This window comes from Bos mutus, chromosome 10 (assembly GCF_027580195.1).
Source record: "Bos mutus isolate GX-2022 chromosome 10, NWIPB_WYAK_1.1, whole genome shotgun sequence".
NCBI lineage: Eukaryota > Metazoa > Chordata > Mammalia > Artiodactyla > Bovidae > Bos > Bos mutus.
Window position 1 is genome coordinate 54,669,234 of NC_091626.1, and position 25,330 is coordinate 54,694,563.

General features: G+C 40.8%; 1 protein-coding gene across 7 annotated transcripts in view; it reads left to right on the top strand.

Annotated features, from left to right (window-relative positions):
- Positions 1-25,330, top strand: part of TEX9 (testis expressed 9) — a 232,959-nt gene that overhangs the window by 186,498 nt on the left and 21,131 nt on the right. For 6 of the 7 annotated variants that reach the window (XM_070377959.1, XM_070377960.1, XM_070377955.1 and 3 more), the window contains one exon: positions 8,886-9,020. The exons of the other annotated variant lie outside the window; for it this stretch is intronic. In XM_070377959.1, coding sequence (XP_070234060.1) covers positions 8,886-9,020 — 135 coding nt within the window. The remainder of the gene's footprint in view (positions 1-8,885; positions 9,021-25,330) is intronic. 7 annotated transcript variants of the gene reach the window in all.

The window sequence follows — 25,330 nt, forward strand, 5'->3', positions numbered from 1 at the left end:
AGGTTGGTCATAACTTTCCTTCCAAGGAGTAAGTGTCTTTTAATTTCATGGCTGCAGTCACCATCTGCAGTGATTTTGGAGCCCAGAAAAATAAAGTCTGACACTGTTTCCGCCGTTTCCCCATCTATTTCCCATGAAGTGATGGGACTGGATGCCATGATCTTCATTTTCTGAATGTTGAGCTTTAAGCCAACTTTTTCACTCTCCACTTTCACTTTTGTCAAGAGGCTTTTGAGTTCCTCTTCACTTTCTGCCATAAGGGTGGTGTCATCTGCATATCTGAGGTTATTGAAATTTCTCCCGACAATCTTGATTCCAGCTTGTGTTTCTTCCAGTCCAGTGTTTCTCATGATGTACTCAGCATAGAAGTTAAATAAGCAGGGTGACAATATACAGCCTTGACGTACTCCTTCTCCTGTTTGGAGCCAGTCTGTTGTTCCATGTCCAGTTCTAACTGTTGCTTCCTGACCTGCATACAGATTTCTCAAGAGGCAGACCAGGTGGTCTGGTATTCCCATCTCTTTCAGAATTTTCCACAGTTTATTGTGATCCACACAGTCAAAGGCTTTGGCATAGTCAATAAAGCAGAAATAGATGTTTTTCTGGAACTCTCTTGCTTTTTCCATGATCCAGCGGATGTTGGCAATTTGATCTCTGGTTCCTCTGCCTTTTCTAAAACCAGCTTGAACATCAGGAAGTTCATGGTTCACATATTGCTGAAGCCTGGCTTGGAGAATTTTGAACATTACTTTACTAGCGTGTGAGATGAGTGCAATTGTGCGGTAGTTTGAGCATTCTTTGGCATTGCCTTTCTTTGGGATTGGAATGAAAACTGACCTTTTGCAGTCCTGTGGCCACTGCTGAGTTTTCCAAATTTTCTGGCATATTGAGTACAGCACTTTCACAGCATCATCTTTCAGGATTTAGAATAGCTCAACTGGAATTCTATCACCTCCAGTAGCTTTGTTCGTAGTGATGCTTTCTAAGGCCCACTTGACTTCACATTCCAGGATGTCTGGCTCTAAGTGAGTGATCACACCATCATGATTATCTGGGTCGTGAAGCTCTATTTTGTACAGTTCTTCTGTGTATTCTTGCCATCTCTTCTTAATATCTTCTGCTTCTTTTAGGTCCATACCATTTCTGTCCTTTATCGAGCCCATCTTTGCATGAAATGTTCCTTTGGTATCTCTGATTTTCTTGAAGAGATCTCTAGTCTTTCCCATTGTGTTGTTTTCCTCTATTTCTTTGCATTGATCGCTAAAGAAGGCTTTCTTACCTCTTCTTGCTGTTCTTTGGAACTCTGCATTCCAATACTTATATATTTCCTTTCTTCTTTGCTTTTTGCTTCTCTTCTTTTCACAGCTATTTGTAAGGCCTCCCCAGACAGCCATTTTGCTCTTTTGCATTTCTTTTCCATTGGGATGGTCTTGATCCCTGTCTGCTATACAGTGTCACGAACCTCTGTCCATAGTTCATCAGGCACTCTATCAGATCTAGGCCCTTAAATCTATTTCTCACTTCCACTGTATAATCATAAGGGATTTGATTTAGGTCATACCTGAATGGTCTAGTGGTTTTCCCTACTTTCTTCAATATAAGTCTGAATTTGGCAATAAGGATTTCATGGTCTGAGCCACAGTCAGCTCCTGGTCTTGTTTTTGCTGACTGGATAGAGCTTCTCCATCTTTGGCTGCAAAGAATATAATCAATATGATTTCGGTGTTGACCATCTGGTGACCAGGGGTGGTGGCCGGGAGGACCAACCCCACGTCCAAGGAGCCGTGGCTGCATGGGCGCAGGAGGGCCTAGAGGAGCTATCCCACGTTGAAGGTCAGGAAGGGCGGCGGTGAGGAAATACCCCTCGTCCAAGGTAAGGAGCAATGGCTGCGCTTTGCTGGAGCAGCCGTGAAGAGATACCCCACGCCCAAGGTAAGAGAAACCCAAGTAAGACGGTAGGTGATGCAAGAGGGCATCAGAGGGCAGACACACTGAAACCGCACTCACAGAAAACTAGTCAATCTAATCATACTAGGACCACAGCCGTGTCTAACTCAATGAAACTAAGCTGTGTCCATGGGGCAACCCAAGATGGCTGGGTCATGCTGGAGAGACCTGACAGAATGTGGTCCACTGGAGAAAGGAATGGCAAACCACTTCAGTATTCTTGCCTTGAGAACCCCATGAACAGTATGAAAATGCAAAATGATAGGATACTGAAAGAGAAACTCCCCAGGTCAGTAGGTGCCCAATATGCTACTGGAGATCAGTGGAGAAATAACTCCAGAAAGAATGAAGGGATGCAGCCAAAGCAAAAAGAATACCCAGCTGTGGATGTGACTGGTGATAGAAGCAAGGTCCGATGCTGTAAAGAGCAGTATTGCATAGGAACCTGGAATGTCAGATCCATGAATCAAGGCAAATTGTAAGTGGTCAAACAAGAGATGGCAAGAGTGAATGTTGACATTCTAGGAATCAGCAAACTGAAATGGACTGGAATGGGTGAATTTAACTCAGATGACCATAATATCTACTACTGCGGGCAGGAATCCCTCAGAAGAAATGGAGTAGCCATCATGGTCAACAAAAGAGTCCGAAATGCAGTACTTGGATGCAATCTCAAAAACGACAGAATGATCTCTGTTCGTTTCCAAGGCAAACCATTCAGTATCACAGTAATCCAAGTCTATGCCCCAACTAGTAACGCTGAAGAAGCTGAAGTTGAATGGTTCTATGAAGATCTACAAGACCTTTTAGAACTAACACCCAAAAAAGATGTCCTTTTCATTATAGGGGACTGGAATGCAAAAGTAGCAAGTCAAGAAACACCTGGAGTAACAGGCAGATTTGGCCTTGGAATACGGAATGAAGCAGGGCAAAGAATAATAGAGTTTTGCCAAGAAAATGCACTGGTCCTAACAAACACCGTCTTCCAACAACACAAGAGACCTTTCATGATCTCCACCAAATACCCCAGATGATCATTGAGGACTGTCCATTCTGGCTAGTTAGAGCTCAAATGTCTTCCTGCCCTGTATGACCTATGGGATTTGCTGTATTTACAGCTCCCCAATTGTTTTTTGTCTGGCCTTGTTGGGTTTTCATGTATTAAGGTGTGGCCTAGTCCACAGTAGACTCAGGGGACCTCCTATGTAGATTTGTGACGCTCTCTCCTAATGTAGTTCCTCCTTACTTGAACCTTCATATAAATTCCCAGCTGCTTCAGTCTCCTCAACTCTGATCTGTTTCCTCAACTCAGTGGACCTCTGGACTCTTTTTGCATTTTCTCTTCCCTGTAGGTACTGTGTGAAAATTGTCTCCCAAAGGAATGCTGGGGTGATTGTAAAACTCATTTGTTTCCCTTTTCTCAGGAATCACAACCCTACTGTTTTCCAGTATCTGTAAATAGTTACTTAACATATTTTAGTCATTATTTCTAGCTGTTTACAGTGCCTTTTTATATTAGCTATTTATTATTTCTTCATGGCTGGAAGACTTAATCTCAGTTTTATTTTGTTTTTTGGTTAAAATAAACTTGCTGGTACACTCCACAAGTTTCTCTTATTGTGAATATGTCATATTAACACTCCTATTAACATTAGTAACTCACTTAAAAAAAAAAAAAGTCTGCCCTTTAGTTACCTTGCTTCAGGAAAAATGATCTCTGTGTCATTTCCTAAAGCTTCTTTCTTCTTTTCTGCTTTCATAATAAAAACTCCTCAAAAGCATTTTCTCACCTCCTTCAAGTCATTTCCTTATCTTGCAAAGAAAGCTTTTTTGCATGTTTGCCTATATGTGTCCTGTAAAATCATGATACGATTCTTCCCTTGGCTTGGTTTAATATTTGTATATCTACCATATATATATATATATATTTGGAGACGGCAGTGACACCCCACTCCAGTACTCTTGCCTGGAAAATCCCATGGACGGAGGAGCCTAGTAGGCTGCGGTCCATGGGGTCGCTAGGAGTTGGACATGACTGAGTGACTTCACTTTCACTTTTCATTTTCATACATTGGAGAAGGAAATGGCAACCCACTCCAGTGTTCTTGCCTGGAGAATCCCAGGGATGGGGGAGCCTGGTGCGCTGCCGTCTCTGGGGTCTCACGGAGTCGGACATGACTGAAGCGACTTAGCAATAGCAGCAGCAACATATATATTAATATTTGTGTAGTCTCATTTTTATATATTTTATTACATAGCTCTACTCCTTCCCCCATGTTGTTTATATCCTTCTTCCCCAACTTTGGTTCCATGGTACATGACTTATGTTATCTATTGAATATATTCTTAATTTCCCTGCTACTGCTGTGTGGCAAAACCCAACCTAATCCCCCCCATACTCCCTGCCTAAGTGTACAGCCAACCAGATGGGTGCTACTTTAATTTTATTTATAAATATCAAGTGTAGTGCTGTCCTTTCCTACTTTCTGAGAAGTCAGTTTCCTCTCCCATTGTCAGAGCTGATTTTTAAACAGGTAATATTTTCCCCTCATGTATCCAGTGCCTCTTCCAATGTTATTATTCTCAGTTCATGACTTTTCCCCCCTATTTTACTAAGAAAACAGCAAATTTTACTGTCAGTCTCTTGGTCTCTGTACCCTCATCTACTCTGCTTTCCCCCTCATTATGATGAATTACTCCCTCTTTCGTCTAAAGCTTATCACCTCACTGTACACTGGATCCCATACAGTCTCTGTTACTCAAGGACTTTGCTCCTATGATTGTCCTATCTTTCTTTCTCTTGCAAAAATCAAATTTACTCTGTGTAATTATTTGCATTAGCATACAAACATGCCATAGGATCTCCAATATGTATATTTTTAAAAACTTCCCTAGATCTCATAATTATCTCTAGCCCTGTATCATTACTCCACTTTATAGCAGAGCTTCTTAAAATAGTTATCTATGCTCAATTTCTCTATTCATCATTTGCCATTCTCTTGAAATTAAAAATTAGACTTCCATCTCTACTCTGCTTCTCAGTAATTCACATCGACAGTTCTAGTCAGTTTTTGTTATTCATAGTAATTGATACCAACATTCTTCCTCCTTAAACACTTGATTTAACTTATGGAGCATCACACTCATAATTTGCCTCCTTGTTTTCCTGACCTTTCCATGTTGGAGTATCCAAGGCTCAGTCCTTGACTCTTTTCTCTTTCTTCATCCAGTTCTGAGATACGTCATTCATTTCCAAGGCTTGGTGTACCATCCATATGTTCATCACTTCCATGTTTCCACTTCTTGCTGTGATCTTTCTTTGAGCCCCAGGCCCTGTGTGTTCTCAGTTCCTTTGTACTTGTGTCTCCATAGTTCCACATCCACAGATTCAACCAGCAGTAGACCATGTATTCCTGTAGTATTTAATGTTGATAAGTTTCCACATGTGAATGGATCCACATAGTTGAAACCCATGTTGTTCAAGGGTTAATTGCAATCCTTAGAAAAACTTAGATCTACATACACACACACACACCCTACTAAAACACTCCAGAGATTTTTCATGTCATTCAGAATAAAATCCAAACTTTGAGGTAGGGTTTACAAGGTCTGTCTAACATCTCCCTGACTGTTTCTGCGATCTCAAGGCCTAAAACTGCATGTGTCACTCATGTGAAGCCACACTGACCTTTGAATGTGATCTTTGAATATGTCACATGGATTTCTACCTCAGGTTCTTTGTCTTATTTGTTCCTCCAGATCTAGACATGAATCATTCCCTCATTTGGAAGCCTTCCCCTAACTGCTATATCTTAAATAATTATGTCTCTTACCCATTGCTCTGTCCTCTTTTTTTTTTTTTTTCTTGGCCATGCCAAGCTGTTTGTGGGATCTTAGTTCCCTGATCAAGGATTAAATGTAGGCCCATGGCAGTGGAAACACAAAGTCCTAACCACCAGACTGCCAGGAAATTCCCTACTCTGTCCTCTTACCCTTTTTTTTCATAGGCCTTATTACTATAAGATGTTACATATGAGTAAGTAGGTATGTGTTTATCATCTGTATCTTCCTCTAGAGTGCAACCTTTATGAGAGTAGAACTTTGGTTAATTATCATGTGTCCATCATGTAGTATTGTTGCTGTTGTATTAGTCACGCAGTCATGTCCAACTGTTTGCAGCACCTTGGGCTATAGCCTGCTATCCTCCCCAGTCCATGGAATTCTCCAGGCAAGAATACTGGAGTGGGTAGCAATTCCTTCTCCAGGGGTTCTTCCTGACGCAGGTCAAACCCAGATCTCCTGCATTTCAGGTAGATTCTTTACTGTCTGAGCTATCAGGGACACCCCATCATGTAGTATAATACTGGCAATTTAGTAAGTGCTGGATAAATGTGTTGAATAAGTAAAACCTATTAGACATATATATTACTCCCAATTTCAGATGTAGGAACTGAATTGATCACAGCTGTCAGGTTTTCTGTTCCAAATTTATTGTGTTTTGAGCCTCAGCCACTTGTTTCTAGATCCTTGTCTGCTCATTTATTTGTCCTTATCTGATTATTCCTCATCTGAATTACTGTGGCTGTGTGACTCTTGAAGCATTTGCTATATTTGACTTGTACTTTGGTTACCTAGGACTTCCCTGATAGCTCAGTTGGTAAAGAATTCGATGGAGACTGGGTTTTTGATCCCTGGGTTGGGAAGATACCCTGGAGAAGGAAAAGGCTACCCACTCCAGTATTCTGGCCTAGAGAATTGCATGGACTTTATAGTCCATGGGGTCCCAAAGAGTGGGACCTAACTGAGTGACTTTCATTTCACTTGGTTACCAGTATATACCTCTTTTTTGTACTCTCCCAGTGCCTTATGAATGCATTAAAAATTATGGAACAATCACAAATTATTTCTTCTTGGATATCTTAGTATTTGAGTTTTAAAGTTAGACTTGATTTTCTATAAGCTATCCAGCTTTTCCTTTTAAAGTTAGTATAAACTTCAGGACTTGTGATTTTATAAAATTTTTCTCTAGCAACATGTAAACTTCTTAATTTATAGGGTAATAATAAACTTGTTGTAGGAGAGAGTTTTCATCTTAAAAATACTCAATAATAACATTGGTATCTTGTCTGTACTTTCTTTTGTAAAAAGTACTTAAGCATAGCTGAAAACAGAAAGCTTTTCAAGTTTTTGATAAGATTAACCCTTTGCTTCGTGGATTTTCTCATATAGGAAAACTTTATTTCCTACTTTACTATTCTTGTATCCTTTTTCTTTTTCACTTTTCCCAAGAAATGGGGCAGTATTGATTTAGTATTGATTTATTGATAGGGGACCATCATGTGGTAAAGAAGGGTTTTCATTTTTCTGTGGAGTAGGTTACAGAGTCTCTAGCAAGAAAGAGAAGGGCAAAGATTGATTTCTGTATTCTTATGAGAAGAGGCTGAAATGAAGCAGCAAGAACTGTGGCCTTGGTAGCTAATGAGAATCTGCCTTTTCCATGTGAACAGTGAGAGAAGTCAGGCTGCTCTTAGTGTCGCTACCACCCACAAAGCTGTGAAGAAGGCTGGTGAGAGCAGATGGTATCCAGACACAGTTTGATTTGTTTAGAAACCTGCATAAAGAGCAGCATGTGTTTTGTTTTGTTTTCCCCTTAATTACTCAGAGCCAAGGAGATCAGTTTTCAAATAAAACATAGTGATATAGCCAGGAGAAAAAATTAGAAGAAAACAGACAACTCTGTTATTAACTGCATCATTTCAATTCCATGATATTTATTATCTGCTTTGTATAATGCGATGTACTAGACATTGTAGGGCATGCAAAGTAGAGTGAGTTAAGTATTACAAAATAAATTCAGTTCAGTAAACATGGTATTAGTGCTTTTTATTTGCCACCGAAGTGCTAGGAACATAGAAATTAAAGTACTTCCTATCTTCAAGGAGCTTACAGGATAGTGAGGGAAATTAAGTAAATGGAGATCAGTTCCACACAAGCAGGCACTATGATACATGTATCAATGTGCCATAGAATCTCTGAAGAAAGGGTACTTCATCCAGCCTGAGAAGATAGTGAGGAAAGGCTCCTGGGAGAAGGTAAAACCCTAGTGTATAGCCCTAACTGAGGGTTAAAGGATGAATAGGTGTTAGCGAGTTAAAAATGAGGGGTGGAGAGAAATCAGGGCAGAAGGAAGAGCATGAGCAAAAGGTCAGAGGCAAGAAACATCATGACTCTTCAGGAGAGATCCAAGCAAGTACTGCCCATAGAGCTGAAGGTACATTTGTAGGAGTAGATGAGATTATGGTGCCAGATTGGGATGGAATTTGGAGTTTATTCTGTATGTTCATGTTTCTTCCTGTGTGGCCTGTAGATTCTTCAACAGCAGCTCTTAGTCTGTTTGAAGAAGTGCAGGTCTAAACCCACACCAGGATGTGAAAAATTATCCTTAAAATCTGTTGTTTTTGCTCAGAATTGGGGTTTTCTTATCTGGCTAATGTAGAATGTTCTGTATTTAACAGATATTTCTTAAATGATATATTTTATCGGGTTTACACAAGCACAATATTAATGAGAGAATTTATGTCTTAAATTGGTGTTTTGGGAGGTTTCCAAGAGAACTATGGTTATAAAAAGTTGTTTATAAAGTAAATACAGAAGAAATGTATACTATATCTTGGGATCAGTAAAAAGAGGCAGAAAATTCCAAACAAAAAGCAATCTGAAAGCCTGATTTGTGACTATATCTTTAAGGATATATTTTCCTAAAACCAATTCAGCGTGGGAATTCCCTGAAACCTCTATCATTCAGTGTTCAGTCTCTGGCCGTTTATGTGTCTGTGTATAATTTAGGAGAAAGCGAGGAATATAGAAATGGAAAATATTGAAAATATCAGAGAGAACTTATGTTTATAAATGTTTTATCTGTTTCTTTTGCTATACAGGAATTAGAGAATAAAAGAAGACTACAAAAACAGGCTGTTGCTAGTCAAAGTGCCATGGAAGTTCGCTTAAATAGAGCTCTAGAAGAAGCAGAAAAGTATAAACTAGAGTTAAGTAAACTACGGCAAAATAACAAGGTATGGAAAAACGGAATAGTTTTGTTAGTGGTCACCTTTGGTAACTTCCTTTTTTACGCAACACTCAAAAGTAATAGTTTTTAAATTATTGGTATGGGGAGGGAGGAGGGAGGAGGGTTCAGGATGGGGAACACATGTATACCTGTGATGGATTCATTTTGATATTTGGCAAAACTAATACAAATATGTAAAGTTTAAAAATAAAATAAAATTAAAAAAAATTATAATTCTTGATGTCATGGTGAACATATCTTTTCAAAGAAACACACTCATTAGGAATATGTATATTTCTGGTAAGTTAGGTTTATATTGTTTGGACTAGCACCATCATTAGGTGATAGCACAACTCTTTGGAGGAGGCATTCATTTTTTCCTCCAACAAATCTTTATTGTATGCCCATATTACATGCCAGACACTGTGGGAATAAATGGCGGAAAAATGTTTCTTGTCTCTCAAGTCTTTTAAATCCTTCTCTGAACATCAGTTTTCCAATATATATATAACACAAGGGGCTATATTACCAGGGCACTGGTTGTCAAACTTGAGCACATGTCAGAATTACCTGGAGGGCTTATTAAAACAGATTCCTGGGTCCCAGCCACAGATTTTATTATTCAGTAGTATGGGGTGAGACTTGAGAATGTGTGAGGTTTTTTATTTTATTGAAGTATAATTGATTTACAATGTTGTGTTAGTTTCTGCTGTACAGCAAAGTGAGTAATATATACATATATATATATAATATCTCCACTGTTTTTTAGATTCTTTTCCCATATAGGCTGTTACAAAGTATTGAGTAGGGTTTCTTGAGCTAATAGGAGGTTCTTATTAGTTACATATTTCATATATAGTATGTATATGTCAGTCCCAGTCTACCAGTTTATCCCTTCCCCACCCCTTACTTCCTCATTACCATAAATTTGTTTTCTAGATCTGTGACTCAGTTTCAGTTTTATAGATAAGTTCATTTGTTCTCTTAGATTCTGCATATGAGTGACATCATCTGATATTTGTCTTTGTGTGTTTGCTTACTTTACTCAGTATGATAATCTCTAGGTCTGTCCATGTCATTGCTAATGGCATTATTTCATTCTTGTTTATGGCTGAGTAATATTCCATTATATATATGTACCACATCTTTATCCATTCCTCAGTTGAGGGACATTTAGGTTGCTTCTTCCATGTCCTGGCTATCGTAAATAATGCTGCAGTGCACACTGGGGTACATGTATCTTTTTTAAATTATAGTTTTCTCTGGATATGTGCCAAGGAATGGGATCAAATGAAAGCTCTATTTTTAGTTTTTTAAAGATCTTCCATACTATTTTCCATAGTGGCCGTAACAATTTACATTCCCACCAACAGAGCAAGAGGGTTCCCTTTCCTATACCTCCTTTCCAGCATTTATTGTTGGTACATTTTTTTGATGATGGCCATGCAAGTGGAGAGTGAAAAAGTTGGCTTAAAGCTCAACATTCAGAAAATGAAGATCATGGCATCCGGTCCCATCACTTCATGGGAAATAGAAGAGGAACCAGATGGGGAAACAGTGGAAACAGTGTCAGATTTTTTTTGGGGGGCTCCAAAATCACTGCAGATGGTGACTGCAGCCATGAAATTAAAAGGTGCTTACTCCTTGGAAGGAAAGTGATGACCAACCTAGATAGCATATTCAAAAGCAGAGACATTACTTTGCCAACAAAGGTCTGTCTAGTCAAGGCTATGGTTTTTCCAGTGGTCATGTATGGATGTGAGAGTTGGACTGTGAAGAAGGCTAAACGCCGAAGAATTGATGCTTTTGAACTGTGGTGTTGGAGAAGACTCTTGAGAGTCCCTTGGACCGCAAGATCCAACCAGTCCATTCTGAAGGAGATCAGCCCTGGGATTTCTTTGGAAGGAATGCTGCTAAGGCTGAAACTCCAGTACTTTGGCCACCTCATGCAAAGAGTTGACTCATTGGAAAAGAGCCTGATGCTGGGTGGGATTGGGGGCAGGAGGAGAAGGGGACGACAGAGAATGAGATGGCTGGATGGCATCACTGACTCGATGGACGTGAGTCTGAGTGAACTCTGGGAGTTGGTGATGGACAGGGAGGCCTGGTGTGCTGCAATTCATGGGGTTGCAAAGAGTCAGACACGACTGAGTGACTGAACTGAACTGAATGCTGACTAGTGTGAGGTGATACCTAATTGTGGTTTTGATTTACATTTCTCTATTGATTAGTGATGATGAGTATCTTTTCATGTGCCTCTTGGCCATTTGTATGTCTTTGGACAAATGTCTATTTAGAACTTCCACTCATTAAAAAAATTTTTTTTTGATTGAACCATTTTTGAAGTGTTTATTTAATTTGTTAACAATATTGCGTCTTTTAAATATTTTTTGTGTTTCTTTATTCCACAAGGCTTGTGGGTTCTTAGCCCCCTGACCAGGGATGGAACCTGCACCCCCTACAGTGGAAGGTGAGGTCTTATCCTCTGGACTTCCAGGGAAGTCCCCCAGTCTTTTTTTTTTTTTTTTAATTGGATTCTTTGTTATAAAACTACATGAGCTGTTTCTGTATTTCAGAGATTAATCCCTTGTCAGTTGCTTCATTTGCAAATATTTTCTCCTATTCTGAGGGTTGTCTTCTTGTCTGTGGTTTCCTTCGCTGTGCAAAAGGTTTTAAGTTTCATTAGTTTCCATTTATTTATTTTTGTTTTTATTTTCATTACTATAGACAGTGGATTGAAAAAGTTCTTGGCTGCAAATTATGTCTAAGAGTTCTCTGCCTATGTTTTCCTTTAGGAATTTTATGGTATCAAGCCTTACATTTATTTAGTCTTTAATCTATTTTGAGTTTATTTTTGTATATGTTATTAGGGAGTGTTCTAATTTCATTCTTTTACATGTAGCTGTTTTGTTTTCCCAGCACCACTTATTGAAGAGACTGTTTTTTCTGAATTGTATATTGTTGCTCCTTTGTCATAGATTAGCTGACCATAGGTGTGTGGGTTTATCTCTGGGCTTCCTATCCTGTTCCATTGGTCTATATTTCTGATTTTGTGCCTGTACCATATTGTTCTGATGACTGTAACTTTGTAGTATAGTCTTAATTCATGCAGCTTGGATTCCTCCAGCTGTTTTCTTTCTCAAGATTGCTTGGTCATATGAGGTCTTTTGTGTTTCCATACAAACTGTAAAATTCTTTGTTCTAATTCTGTGAAAAATTGCTATTGATAATTTGATCAGGATTGTATTGACTCTCTATAGACTGCTTTGGGTAGTATAGTCATTTTCACAATATTGATTCTTCCAATGCAAGAGAATGGTATCTCTCTCCATCTGTGTGTCATCTTTGATATCTTTCGTCAGTATTTTATAGTTTTCTTAGTACAATTCTTTCGTCTCCTTGCTGTGCTGTGCTGTGCTTAGTTGCTTATTCATGTCTGACTCTTTGCGACCCCATGGACAGTAGCCCAACAGGCTCCTCTATCCATGTTTGTCTCCTTAGGTAGGTATATTCCTAGATGTTTTATTCTTTTGATGCCACACTAAGTGGAATATTTTCTTTAATTTCTCTTTTATCTTTCATTGTTAGTGTACAGGAATACAAAATATTTTTATGTATTAATTTTCTAACCTTGCAGCTTACCAAATTCATTCATGAGCTCTAGTAGTTTTCTGGTAGCATCTTTAGGATTTTCTATGTATAGTGTCACGTAATTTACAAACAGTGACAGTTTTACAATTCTTTTCCAATTTGGATTCCTTTTTTTCTTTTTCTTCTCTGATTGCCATAGCTAGGACTTCAAAACTATGTTGAATAATAATGGCAAGAGTAGACATCTTTGTCGTGTTCCTGATCTTACAGTAAATGTTTTTAGTATTCAGCACTGAGAATGATATAATGGTCATCTGAGTAAATTCACCCATTCCGTTCTAATTCGCTGTTTCCTAGAATGTCCACGTTCACTCTTGCCATCTCCTGTTTGACCACTTCTAATTTACCTTGATTCACGGACCTGACATTCCAGGTTCCTATGCAGTATTGCTCTTTACAGCATCGGACCTTGCTTCTATCACCAGTCGCATCCACAACTGGGTATTGGTTTTGCTTTGGCTCCATCCCTTCATTCTTTCTGGAGTTATTTCTCCACTGATCTCCAGTAGCATATTGGGCACCACCGACCCGGGGAGTTCCCCTTTCAGTATCCTATCATTTTGCCTTTTCATACAGTTCATGGGGTTCTCAAGGCAAGAATACTGAAGTGGTTTGCCATTCCCTTCTCCAATGGACCACATTCTGTCAGACCTCTCCACCATGATCCATCCATCTTGGGTGGCCCCACACAGCATGGCTTAGTTTCATTGAGTTAGACAAGGCTGTGGTCCATGTGATCAGATTGGCTAGTTTTCTGTGATTATGGTTTCAGTGTGTCTGCCCTCTGATGCCCTCTCGCAACACCTACCATCTTACTTGGGTTTCTCTTACCTTGGGTCTGGGGTATCTCTTCACGGCTGCTCCAGCAAAGTGCAGCCGCTGCTCCTTACCTTGGACGAAGGGTATCTCCTCACGGCCACCCCTCCTGACCTTGAATGTGGAGTAGCTCCTCTCGGCCCTTGGCGCCCGCGCAGCCACTGCTCCTTGGACGTGGGGTTGCTCCTCTCAGCCGCCTCCCCTGACCTTGGGCACGCGGTACCTCCTCTCGGCCACCGCCCCTGACCTTGGACGTGGGGTTGCTCCTCTCAGCCACCTCCCCTGACCTCGGACGTGGGGTAGCTCCTCTCTGCCGCTCCTGTGCTGATGCAGCCTGGCACTCTCGGTTGCCCCCCCGAGCTTGGGCGAGGGGTAGCTCCTCTCGGCTGCGCTTCTGCACGGTTTGTTGCAGCTGGCATGCTTCTGCATGGTCCGTTGCAGCCAGCGTGCTTCTGGAATGGGTGAATTTAACTCAGATGACCATTTTATCTACTACTGTGGGCAAGAATCCCTTAGAAGAAACGGAGTAGCCATCATGGTCAACAAAAGGGTCCGAAATGCAGTACTTGGGTGCAGTCTCATAAACAACAGAATGATGTCTGTTTGTTTCCAAGGCAAACCATTTAATATCACGGTAATCCAAACCTATGCCCTAACCAGTAATGCTGAAGAAGCTGAAGTTGAATGGTTCTTTGAAGACCTACAAGACCTTTTATAACTAACACCCAAAAAAGATGTCCTTTTCATTATGGGGGACTGGAATGCAAAAGTATGAAGTCAAGAAACACCTGGAGTACAGGCAAATTTGGCCTTGGAGTACGGAATGAAGCAGGGCAAAGGCTAATAGAGTTTTGCCAAGAGAATGCACTGGTCATAGCAAACACCCTCTTCCAACAACACAAGAGAAGACTCTACACATGGACATCACCAGATGGTCAACACCAAAATCAGACTGATTATATTCTTTGCAGCCAAAGATGGAGAAGCTTTATACAGTCAGCAAAAACAAGATCAGGAGCTGACTGTGGCTCAGATCATGAGCTCTTTATTGCCAAATTCAGACTTAAATTGAAGAAAGTGGGGAAAACCACTAGATCATTCAGGTATGACCTAAAAAATCCCTTATGATTATACAGTGGAAGTGAGAAATAGATTTAAGGGACTAGATCTGATAGATAGAGTGCCTAATGAACTAAATGGAGGTTCGTGACACTGTACAGGAGACAGGGATCAAGACCATCCCCATGGAAAAGAAATGCAAAAAAGCAAAAGAGGATGATAGCTCTGAAAAGCAAAGGAGAAAAGGAAAGATATTTGAATGCAGAGTTCCAAAGAATAGCAAGGAGAGATAAGAAACTCATTTCAATGCAAAGAAATACAGGAAAACAACAGAATGGTCAGGAACAAGACAAAGGGTGCCCACTTTCACCATTACTATTCAACATAGTTTTTGGAAGTTTTGGCCACAGCAATGCAGAAAAAGAAATAAAAGGAATCCAAATTGGAAAAGAAGAAGTAAAACTCTCACTATTTGCAGATGACATGATCCTCTACATAGAAAACCCTAAAGAGTCCACCAGAAAATTACTAGAAATAATCAATGACTACAAGTTGCAGGATATAAAATCCACACAGAAATCCCTGGCATTCCTACACTAATAATGAGAAAACAGAAATGTCCATTCACCATTGCAACGGAAAGAATAAAATACTTAGGGGGACCTAAAGAAACTAAAGATATAGAAAACTATAAAACACTGGTGAAAGAAATCAAAGAGGACACTAATAGATGGAGAAATATACCATGTTCATGGATTGGAAGAATCAATATAGTGAAAATGAGTATACTACCCAAAGCAATTTATAGATTCAATGCAAAGCTACCAACAGTATTCTTCACAGAGCTAGAACAAATAATTTCACAATTTGTATGGAAATACAAAAACCTCGAATAGCCAAGCGATCTTGAGAAAGAAGAAGAACTGGAGGAATCAACCACCTGATCAGGGCCACAGTTATCAAGACAGATGGTACTGGCACAAAGACAGAATTATTGATCAATGGAATAAAATAGAAACCAGAGATAAATCATGGACACCTTATCTTGACAAAGGAGGCAAGAATATACAATGGATTAAAGACAATCTCTTTAACAAGTGGTTGGTCAACCCTTGTAAAAGATGGAGAACACCATACACAAAAATAAACTCAAAATGGATTAAAGATCTAAGCGTAAGACCAGAAAATAAAACTCCTAGAGGAGAACTGACTGACATACATCACAGCAGGATCTCTATGACCTCCCAGAATATTGAAATAAAAGCAAAAATAAACTTTATTTAAAAGCTTCTGCACATTCAAAGGAAACTATTAGCAAGGTGAAAAGACAGCCTTCAGAATGGGGAAAATAATAGCAAATGAAGGACAAACAACTAATCTCAAAATATAGCAACTCCTCAGCTCAACTCCAGAAAAATAAATGACCCAATCAAAAAATGGGCCAAAGAACTAAATAGAAATTTCTCCAAAAAAAGACATACAGATTAAACACATGAAAAGATGCTCAACATCAGATTATCAGAGAAATGCAAATCAAAACCACTAGTACCATTTCACAGATCAGAAGTGCCGATCCAAAAGTCTACAAATAATGGATGGAGGTTACACTGTTGGTGGGAATGCAAACTGTACAGCCACATGGAGAACAGGGATTCCTTAAAAAGAAATAGAACTGCCTTATGATCATCCCCATGGAAAAGAAACCAGAAGGAAAAAAGACACAAAATGCACTGTTTTGCCAAGACATGGCAACCTAGATCTGAGGATGTCCATCAGCAGATGAATGGATAACAAAGCTGTGGTACATATACACAATGGTATTACTCAGCCATTAAAAAGAATACATTTGAAAGTTCTAAAGGTGGATGAAACTGGAAAGAGTGAAAAGATAAAAGCATAAATACAATGCAGAGTTAGAAAAGAATAACCAAGGAGAGAGCAAAAGAGACACTGATGTATAGAACAGTCTTATGGACTCAAGGGAGAGGGTGGGAAGATTTGGGAGAATGGCAATGAAACATGTAAAATATCATGTAGGAAGGAAAACATGATGCTGGACAGAACTGGGACGGCCCAGAGGGGATGGTATGGGGAGGGAGGAGGAGACTACCTGTGAGATTCATTTTGATATTTCAAAACTAAACAAATGTAAAGTTTAAAAATAAAATAAAATTGGAAGAATAGAAAAAAAGAAAAAAAGAAAATTAGAGATACCAAGGGAACATTTCATGCAAAGATGGGCTTGATAAAGGACAGAAATGGTATGAACCTAACAGAAACAGAAGATATTAAGAAGAGGTGGCAAGAATACACAGAAGAACTGTACAAAAAAGATCTTCACGACCTAGATAATCATGATGGTGTGATCACTGACCTAGAGCCAGACATCCTGGAATGTGAAGTCAAGTGGGCCTTAGAAAGCATCACTACAAACAAAGCTAGAGGAGGTGATGGAATTCCAGTTGCGCTATTTCAAATCCTGAAAGATGATGCTGTGAAAGTGCTGCACTCAATATGCCCGCAAATTTGGAAAACTCAGCAGTGGCCACAGGACTGGAAGAGGTCAGTTTTCATTCCAATCCCATAGAAAGGCAAAGCCAAAGAATGCTCAAACTACTGCACAATCACACTCATCTCACACTCTTGCTTGGAAAATCCATGGACGGAGGAGCCTGGTAGGCTGTAGTCCATGAGGTCACTAAGAGTCGGACACAACTGAGCGACTTCACTTTCACTTTTTACTTTCATGCATTGGAGAAGGAAATGGCAACCCACTTCAGTGTTCTTGCCTGGAGAATCCCAGGGATGGGGAAGCCTGGTGGGCTGCCGTCTATGGGGTCGCACAGGGTCGGACACGACTGAAGCAACTTAGCAGCAGCAGCAGCACATGCTAGTAAAGTAATGCTCAAAATTCTCCAAGCCAGGCTTCAGCAGTAATTGAACCGTGAACTTCCAGATGTTCAAGCTGGTTTTAGAAAAGGCAGAGGAACCAGAGATCAAATTGCCAACATCTGCTGGATCAAGGAAAAAGCAAGAGAGTTCCAGAAAAACATCTATTTCTGTTTTATTGACTATGCCAAAGCCTATAACTGTGTGGATCACAATAAACTGTGGAAAATTCTGAAAGAGATGGGAATACCAAACCACCTGACCTGCCTCTTGAGAAATCTATATGCAGGTCAGGAAGCAACAGTTAGAACTGGACATGGAACAACAGACTGGTTCCAATAGGAAAAGGAGTACGTCAAGGCTGTATATTGTCACCCTGTTTATTTAACTTATATGCAGAGTACATCATGAGAAACGCTGAACTGGAAGAAGCACAAGCTGGAATCAAGATTGCCGGGAGAAATATCAATAACCTCAGATATGCAGAATATACCACCCATATGGCAGAAAGTGAAGAGGAACTAAAAAGCCTCTTGATGAAAGTGAAAGAGGAGAGTGAAAAAGTTGGCTTAAAGCTCAACATTCAGAAAACGAAGATCATGGCATCCGGTCCCACCACTTCATGGGAAATAGATGGGGAAACAGTGTCAGACTTTATTTTTCTGGGCTCCAAAATCACTGCAGATGGTGACTGCAGCCATGAAATTAAAAGACACTTACTCCTTGGAAGGAAAGTTGTGACCAACCTAGATAGCATATTCAAAAGCAGAGATCTTACTTTGCCAACAAAGGTCCATCTAGTCAAGGCTATGGTTTTTCCAGTGGTCATGTATGGATGTGAGAGTTGGACTGTGAAGAAAGCTGAGCGCCAAAGAATTGATGCTTTTGAAGTGTGGTGTTGGAGAAGACTCTTGAGAGTCCTTTGCACTGCACGGAGATCCAACCAGTCCATTCTAAAGGAGATGAGTCCTGGGTGTTCATTGGAAGGACTGATGCTGAGGCTGAAACTCCAATACTTTGGCCACCTGATGCGAAGAGTTGACTCATTGGAAAAGACCCTGATGCTGGGAGAGATTGGGGGCAGGAGGAGAAGGGGACTACAGAGGATGAGATGGCTGGATGCCATCACCAACTCGATGACATGAGTTTGAGTGAGCTCCGGCAGTTGGTGATGGATAGGGAGGCCTGGAGTGCCGTGATTCATGGGGTCATAAGGAGTAGGACTCAACTGAGCAACTGAACTGAACTGATTGAGAATGATGTTTGTTGTGGGCTTGTCTATATTGCTTTTATTATGTTGAATTAGGTTCTTTCTGAGCTTCCCAGGTGGCTCAGTGATAAAGAATCTTCCTGCAATGCAGGAGATGTGGTTTCAATCCCTGGATCAGGAAGACCCCTTGAAGGAAATGGCCACCCACTCCAGTAGTCTTAACTCGGAAATCCCATGGACAGAAGAGCCTGGCAGGCGACAGTGTCTTTGGTGTTGCAAAAGAGTCGGACACAACTTAAAGACTAAACAACTATAAGATTCTGCCTAGGCCCACTTTCTGGATAGGTGTTTTTGTTTTTTTTTTTGTTTTAATCATAGATGGGTGTTGAATTTTGTCAGAAGCTTTTTCTGCAACTATTGTGATGATATGTTGTTAATTCTTCAATTCAGTGTGGTTTATCATACTGATTTGCAGATATTGAACAATCCTTGTATACCTGAGGTAAATCCCACTTGATCATGGTATGTGATTCTTTTGATGTGTTGTTGGATTCTGTTTGCTAGTATTTTGTTGAAGTCTTTTGCATCTGTGTTCATCAGTGATAATGGCCTATAATTTTCTTTTATTATGATGTCTTTTGTCTGGTTTTGGGATCAGGCTGATAGTCCCCTTGTAGAATGAACTTGGGAATGTTCCCTTTGTCTCCAGCTTTGTGGAAGAGTTTCAGAAGGGTATGTGTTCACTCTTCTCTTAATGTTTAATGTAATTCATTTTTGAAGCCATCTGGTCTTGGAATTTTGTTTGTTGGAAGGTTTTAATCACAATTTCAATTTCAATACTTGTGACTGAACTGTTCATATTTTCTCTTTCTTCCTGGTTCAGCCTTGGAAGGTTGTATCTTTCTAAGAATTTGTCCGCTTCTAGGTGTCCATTTTATTGGCATGTAGTTGCTTATAGTCTTTTATGATTTTTTGTATTCCTGTAGCATCCATTGTAGCTTTTCCATTTTTGTTTCTAATTTTATTGAGTCCTCTCCTTTTTTTTTTTTGATGAGGCTGGCTAAATTCTTACAATTTTATCTTCTCACAGAACCAGCTTTTAGTTTCACTGATCTTTGTTATTGTTCTCTTCATTGGAGCATTTAATCTGTTTACATTTAATTAAGGTAATTATCAATATATATGTTCCTATTGCCATTTTCTGAATTTTTGGGGTTTCCTTTTGTAGGTCTTTTTCCTTCCTCTTGTTCTTTTCTCTTGTGATTTGATGACTGTCTTTGTTGTATATGGGTTGCTTCTTTTTTGTGTGTATGTCTATTATATTTTTTTGGTTTGTATTTCCTGTGAGGTTTTGATAAAGTAATCTATATATATATAAATATGAATAATTGAGGTGTTAGTTGCTCCATCATGTCTGACTCTTTACGACCCCACCAGGCTCCTCCGTCCATGGAATTCTCCAGGTGAGAATACTGGAATGGGTTGCCATTCCCTTCTCCAGGTGATCTTCCCAACCCAAAGATCGAACCCAAAGGCCTTACCAGTGAGCTTTCCCATTTGTGATTTTCTTGTTTCTAGTTGTGGTGTTGCGTCCCTTCCTCCCCACCCCGCCGACCCCCTGCCCCAAAGTTCTGTTAGCATTTGTTGTAAAGCTGCTTTGGTGGTACTGAATCCTTTTAGCTTTTAGTTGTCTGTTAAGCTTTTGATTTCTCTGCTGATCTGAATTAGATTCTTGCTGTGTATTCTTTTTTATAGGTTTTTCTCTTTCATCACTTTAAATAAATATATCATGCCACTCCCTTCTGGCCTGCAGAGTTTCTGCTGAAAAACTAGCTGATAACCTTATGAGTATTTCCTTGTTGCTTTTAATATTTTTTTAATATATGTTAAATTATAATGTGTCTCAGTGTGTTCCTGTTTATCTTGTATGAGACTCTCTGTACTTCCTGGAGTTGGGTGACTGTTTACTTTCCCATATCAGGTTAGTTCTCCATTGTAATCTCTTCAAGTATTTCCTTAGGCTCTTCTCTTTTTCTTCTTCCTCTGGGACCCCTGTAGTTCGAAAGTTGGTGCATTTAATGTTATCACAGAGGTCTCTCAGACTGTCCTTATTTCTTTTCTGTTTTGTTCCACAGCATCTGTTTCCACCATTTTTCTCTTTCAGCTCACTTTTTCATTCTTTTGCCTCAGTTATTCTGCTGTTGATTCCTTCTGATGTATTTTTTTCAGTGATTGTACTGTTTGTCTTTATTTGTTTAGTTCTTCTAGATTTGTTAAACATTTCTTACATATTCTTGATCCATGTCTCCATTCTTTTTTTGGATTCTTGGATCATGTTTACCATCATTACTCTGAATTCTTTTTCAGGTAGATTGCCTGTTTCCTCTTCATTTAATTGTTCTTGTAAAGGTTTCTATCTTGCTTCTTCATCTGCAACATACTTCTTTTCTCATTTTGTCCAACTTAACTGTGTTTTTGGTCTCCTTTCCACAGGCTGTAAGATGGTAGTTCCTCTTGCTTCTGGTGTCTGCCCCGTGGTGGGTGAGATTGGTCCAGAGATTTGTGCCATTATCCCTTTGATAGGGGATTTGACTGGTGGTGTGGTGTCCAGAGCTTGCTCTGGACATTTAGCAGGGCCTCCTCTTTGCTCTGTAGTTGTCATTGCCCTGTCAGGGGTGGGGTTTCCTCCCTGGTTGTTGGAAGTAGAGACCCCCAGATCTGTTTCTTAGCTGTGTTTCGGATCTGTAGTGCTAGCTAGGTGTGATCGGACAACTTCCACTGGGAGAGAAGCCACTGAGTATTCCTTCTCTGGAGCTGTTCACCTGTGAGTGTGCTCTGTTGTGCTCCCTTTCATCCATTGTGTGAACTCACAAAATACCCTGTCATTGGCACTGCTCTCAGTCCCACCTTAACTATGGGTATGCTCACAATTGGCCCTGGTGACTCTGAGGTCTTGTTTTCACCAGCCACTGATGCAGATCCACTGAGGTCAGGTCCCAGGACTGTAGTGATTATTTATGTACCTGAACCTGCTGTGGGGGGTGTGGGGGCTGTGGAGGCAGCTCAGACTCTGGCCTGGCCCAACCCCTGCAGTGTGTGCCCACAAAGTCTACAGCAGCTAAAGCCAGCCCATCCCAGCTGCAGGAGCACTTGCTGTCCTTTCAGATGTTTGCAGGTACTAAACTTAGGAAGCTGTCAGTGGAGGTGTAACTCTGAGGTTCACGCAGAGGCCAGGAGAGATTTCAGCTCTACTTCTTAGTCACATGGCCCTTTGGGCTCCGCTGTGGTTTCAGCCCCACCTCTGTTTGTGTGTCTCCTATCAGAGTCTGCTCTGGAGGTAGCCTGGGCACATAAGCCCATCAGGCCGGAAGGAACCGAAGTAGTGATCAGGGTGAGAGGGCCACCCAGGCAGGAGGATGCTGGGATAGCGACTGGAAAGTGAAAACCCACTAGGCAGTGATTGGGGTGAGTGGATCACCCAGGCTGGGGGAAGGGGTGGAAGAGGTGATGACAGTGGCGCGCAGGCTGTCTCCTGCAGAGCCTGTGGCTGGAGCGGATGGTGCACGAGGGGAAAAGCTGCGGTAGCAACTCCACCCTTTGTGCATTACTAAACAGTGGCACTTTGTGCAGCCATCCAGGCTTCTTCCACAAGCATTCCTAGTTTTGGAGCTCCTCATTCCCACCCCCTCAGGCTGTTTCCTCAAAGCTCAGAGCCATTCCCATCCGGGATTTGCTCTCCAAACCTCACATTCCAGCACCTATCCTTCAGGCACACCTTGAACACCCATCCTAGGCTGGGGCCTACAGGGCTGTGGCAGGGACCCTTTGTTTTGTTTTCTTAATTTATTTATTTTAATTGGAGGCTAATTACTTTACAATATTGTGGTGGTATTTTTTGCCGTACATTGACATGAATTGGTCACAGGTGTACATCCTGAACCCCATCCTGAACCCCGCCCCCCCACCTCCCTTCCCACCCCATCCCTCTGGGTTGTCCTAGAGCACCAGCTTTGAGTGCCCTGCTTCATGCATTGAACTTCCACTGGTTATTCTCTCAGATCGTCCCACCCTCACCTTCTCCCCCAGAGTCCAAAAGTCTGTTCTTTATATCTCTGTCTCTTTGGCTGTCTTGCACACAGGGTCATCGATACTATCTTTCTAAATTCCATATATATGTGTTAATACACTGTCTTGGTTTTTCTCTTTCTGACTTACTTCACTCTGTATAATAGGCTCCAGTTTCATCCACCTCATTAGAACTGACTCAAATGAATTCTTTTTTATAGCTGAGTAAGAGTCCATTGTGTATATGTACCACAACTTCCTTATCCATTCATCTGCTGATGGACATCTAGATTGCTTCCATGTCCCAGCTATTAGGGACCCTTTACGTAGGACTTCTTGGCCCTGCCTGCCACAGACAAGTTTCTGGTCTGTCTTCTGAGCCCCTGGAGTTCCTCTTCTGTCCTGGGTGATTTCTGCACTGGTGAAGGGGCTTCCCCAGATGTGTGACCCTCTCCTCACCTTCAACTTTCCATCAGATGCACAGGTCCTGTTCTGCTTCCTCTCCTTTTCCTTCTTCCTTCTTTCATTCTACCTGGTTATGCAGGGATCCTTCTCATCCTTTTCGGTGTCCAAGGTTCTCTGCTAGTGTTCAGCAGGTGCTCTGTGACAATTTTTCCATTTGTAGATGTATTCTTGATGCATCTGTGGGGAGAGATGAACTCCATATCTTCCTTCTCCTCTGCCATTTTTGAAAGTCTGAATGTCCATTTTAACAACTGCCCAAGTGATGCTGATGCTACTGATTCTGAGATGACATTTTGCTAACCACCATTAAACAGTTATTGTAAGGATCACCATTGTGTCTCTAGCATCTTGCCAGTGATTGGCATTGAAGTTAACATTCAGTTCCTGGAATATATGTAGAATAAATCAAGGCTCAAATATCAATGTGTGTGAAAGCCTTTTGTATACACTATAAATACTGGCTATTAGTTTTTGGTTTTGTGTCAGCCTGAAATTGATGTTCCACTGGAGTCTCTCCCTTAGGACAATATTTAAGTTATTTAACAGTGCCCTGGATGATGAATTTAGGAGTTGGTCTCATTACATACACAGATGATACTATTTTGGATTAAATTAGTAGTGCTTAATAAGCGTCTTTTAATTTCATGGCTGCAGTCACCATCTGCAGTGATTTTGGAGCCCAAAAAAATAAAATCTGACACTGTTTCCACTGTTTCCCCATCTATTTGCCATGAAGTGATGGGACCAGATGCCATGATCTTCGTTTTCTGAATGTTGAGCTTTAAGCCAACTTTTTCACTCTCCACTTTCATCAAGAGGCTTTTTAGTTCCTCTTCACTTTCTGCCATAAGGGTGGTGTCATCTGCATATCTGGCATATCTGAGGTTATTGATATTTCTCCGGGCAATCTTGATTCCAGCTTGTGTTTCTTCCAGTCCACCGTTTCTCATGATGTACTCTGCATATAAGTTAAATAAGCAGGGTGACAATATACAGCCTTGACGTACTCCTTTTCCTATTTGGAACCAGTCTGTTGTCCCATGTCTAGTTCTAACTGTTGCTTCCTGACCTGCATACAAATTTCTCAAGAGGCAGAGCAGATGGTGACTGCAGCCATGAAATTAAAAGATGCTTACTCCTTGGAAGGAAAGTTATGACCAACTAGATAGCATATTCAAAAGCAGAGACATTACTTTGCCAACAAAGGTTCGTCTAGTCAAGGCTATGGCTTTTCCTGTGGTCATGTATGGATGTGAGAGTTGGGACTGTGAAGAAGGCTAAACGCCGAAGAATTGATGCTTTTGAACTGTGGTGTTGGAGAAGACTCTTGAGAGTCCCTTGGACTGCAAGGAGATCGAACCAGTCCATTCTGAAGGAGATCAGCCCTGGGATTTCTTTGGAAGGAGTGATGCTAAAGCTGAAACTCCAGTACTTTGGCCACCTCAAGCAAAGAGTTGACTCATTGGAAAAGACTCTGATGCTGGGAGGGATTGGGGGCAGGAGGAGAAGGGGACGACAGAGGATGAGATGGCTGGATGGCATCACTGACTCGATGGACGTGAGTTTGAGTGAACTCTGGGAGTTGGTGATGGACAGGGAGGCCTGGCGTGCTGCGATTCATGGGGTCGCAAAGAGTCGGACGCAACTGAACTGAACTGAATAAGTGCATGTGTGCTTAGTCATTCAGTCATGTTCAATTCTTTGCGACCCCATGGACCTGTAGCCTGACAGGCTCCTCTGTCCATGGGAATTCCCAGACAAGAATACTGGAGTGGGTTGCCATTTCCTTTTCCAGGGGATCTTCCCGACCCAGGGATTGAACCCACATCTCCTGCATTGGTAGGCAGATTTTTTACCACTGAGCCACCATACTTAGGGTCTTCCCTTATAGTTCAGTCAGTAAAGAATCTGCCTGCAGTGCAGGAGACCCATAGTATATGCTGTACGATCAGACAGTGTTCACATTTAAGAGCTTTCAATGGTATGATAACTGGGATTTATTAATAGAAGGTATTTAATGAACAAGTTAGGAAGTCAGCTTTACAAACTTGCCAATAATTGTCATGCTGTTAGAGCATTATTTTTAATTTTCATGCATTCTAAAGTGATTTTGAAGAAAATAAAATGAAATAATCATGTAAATGTAAACTGCAGTATTTGCT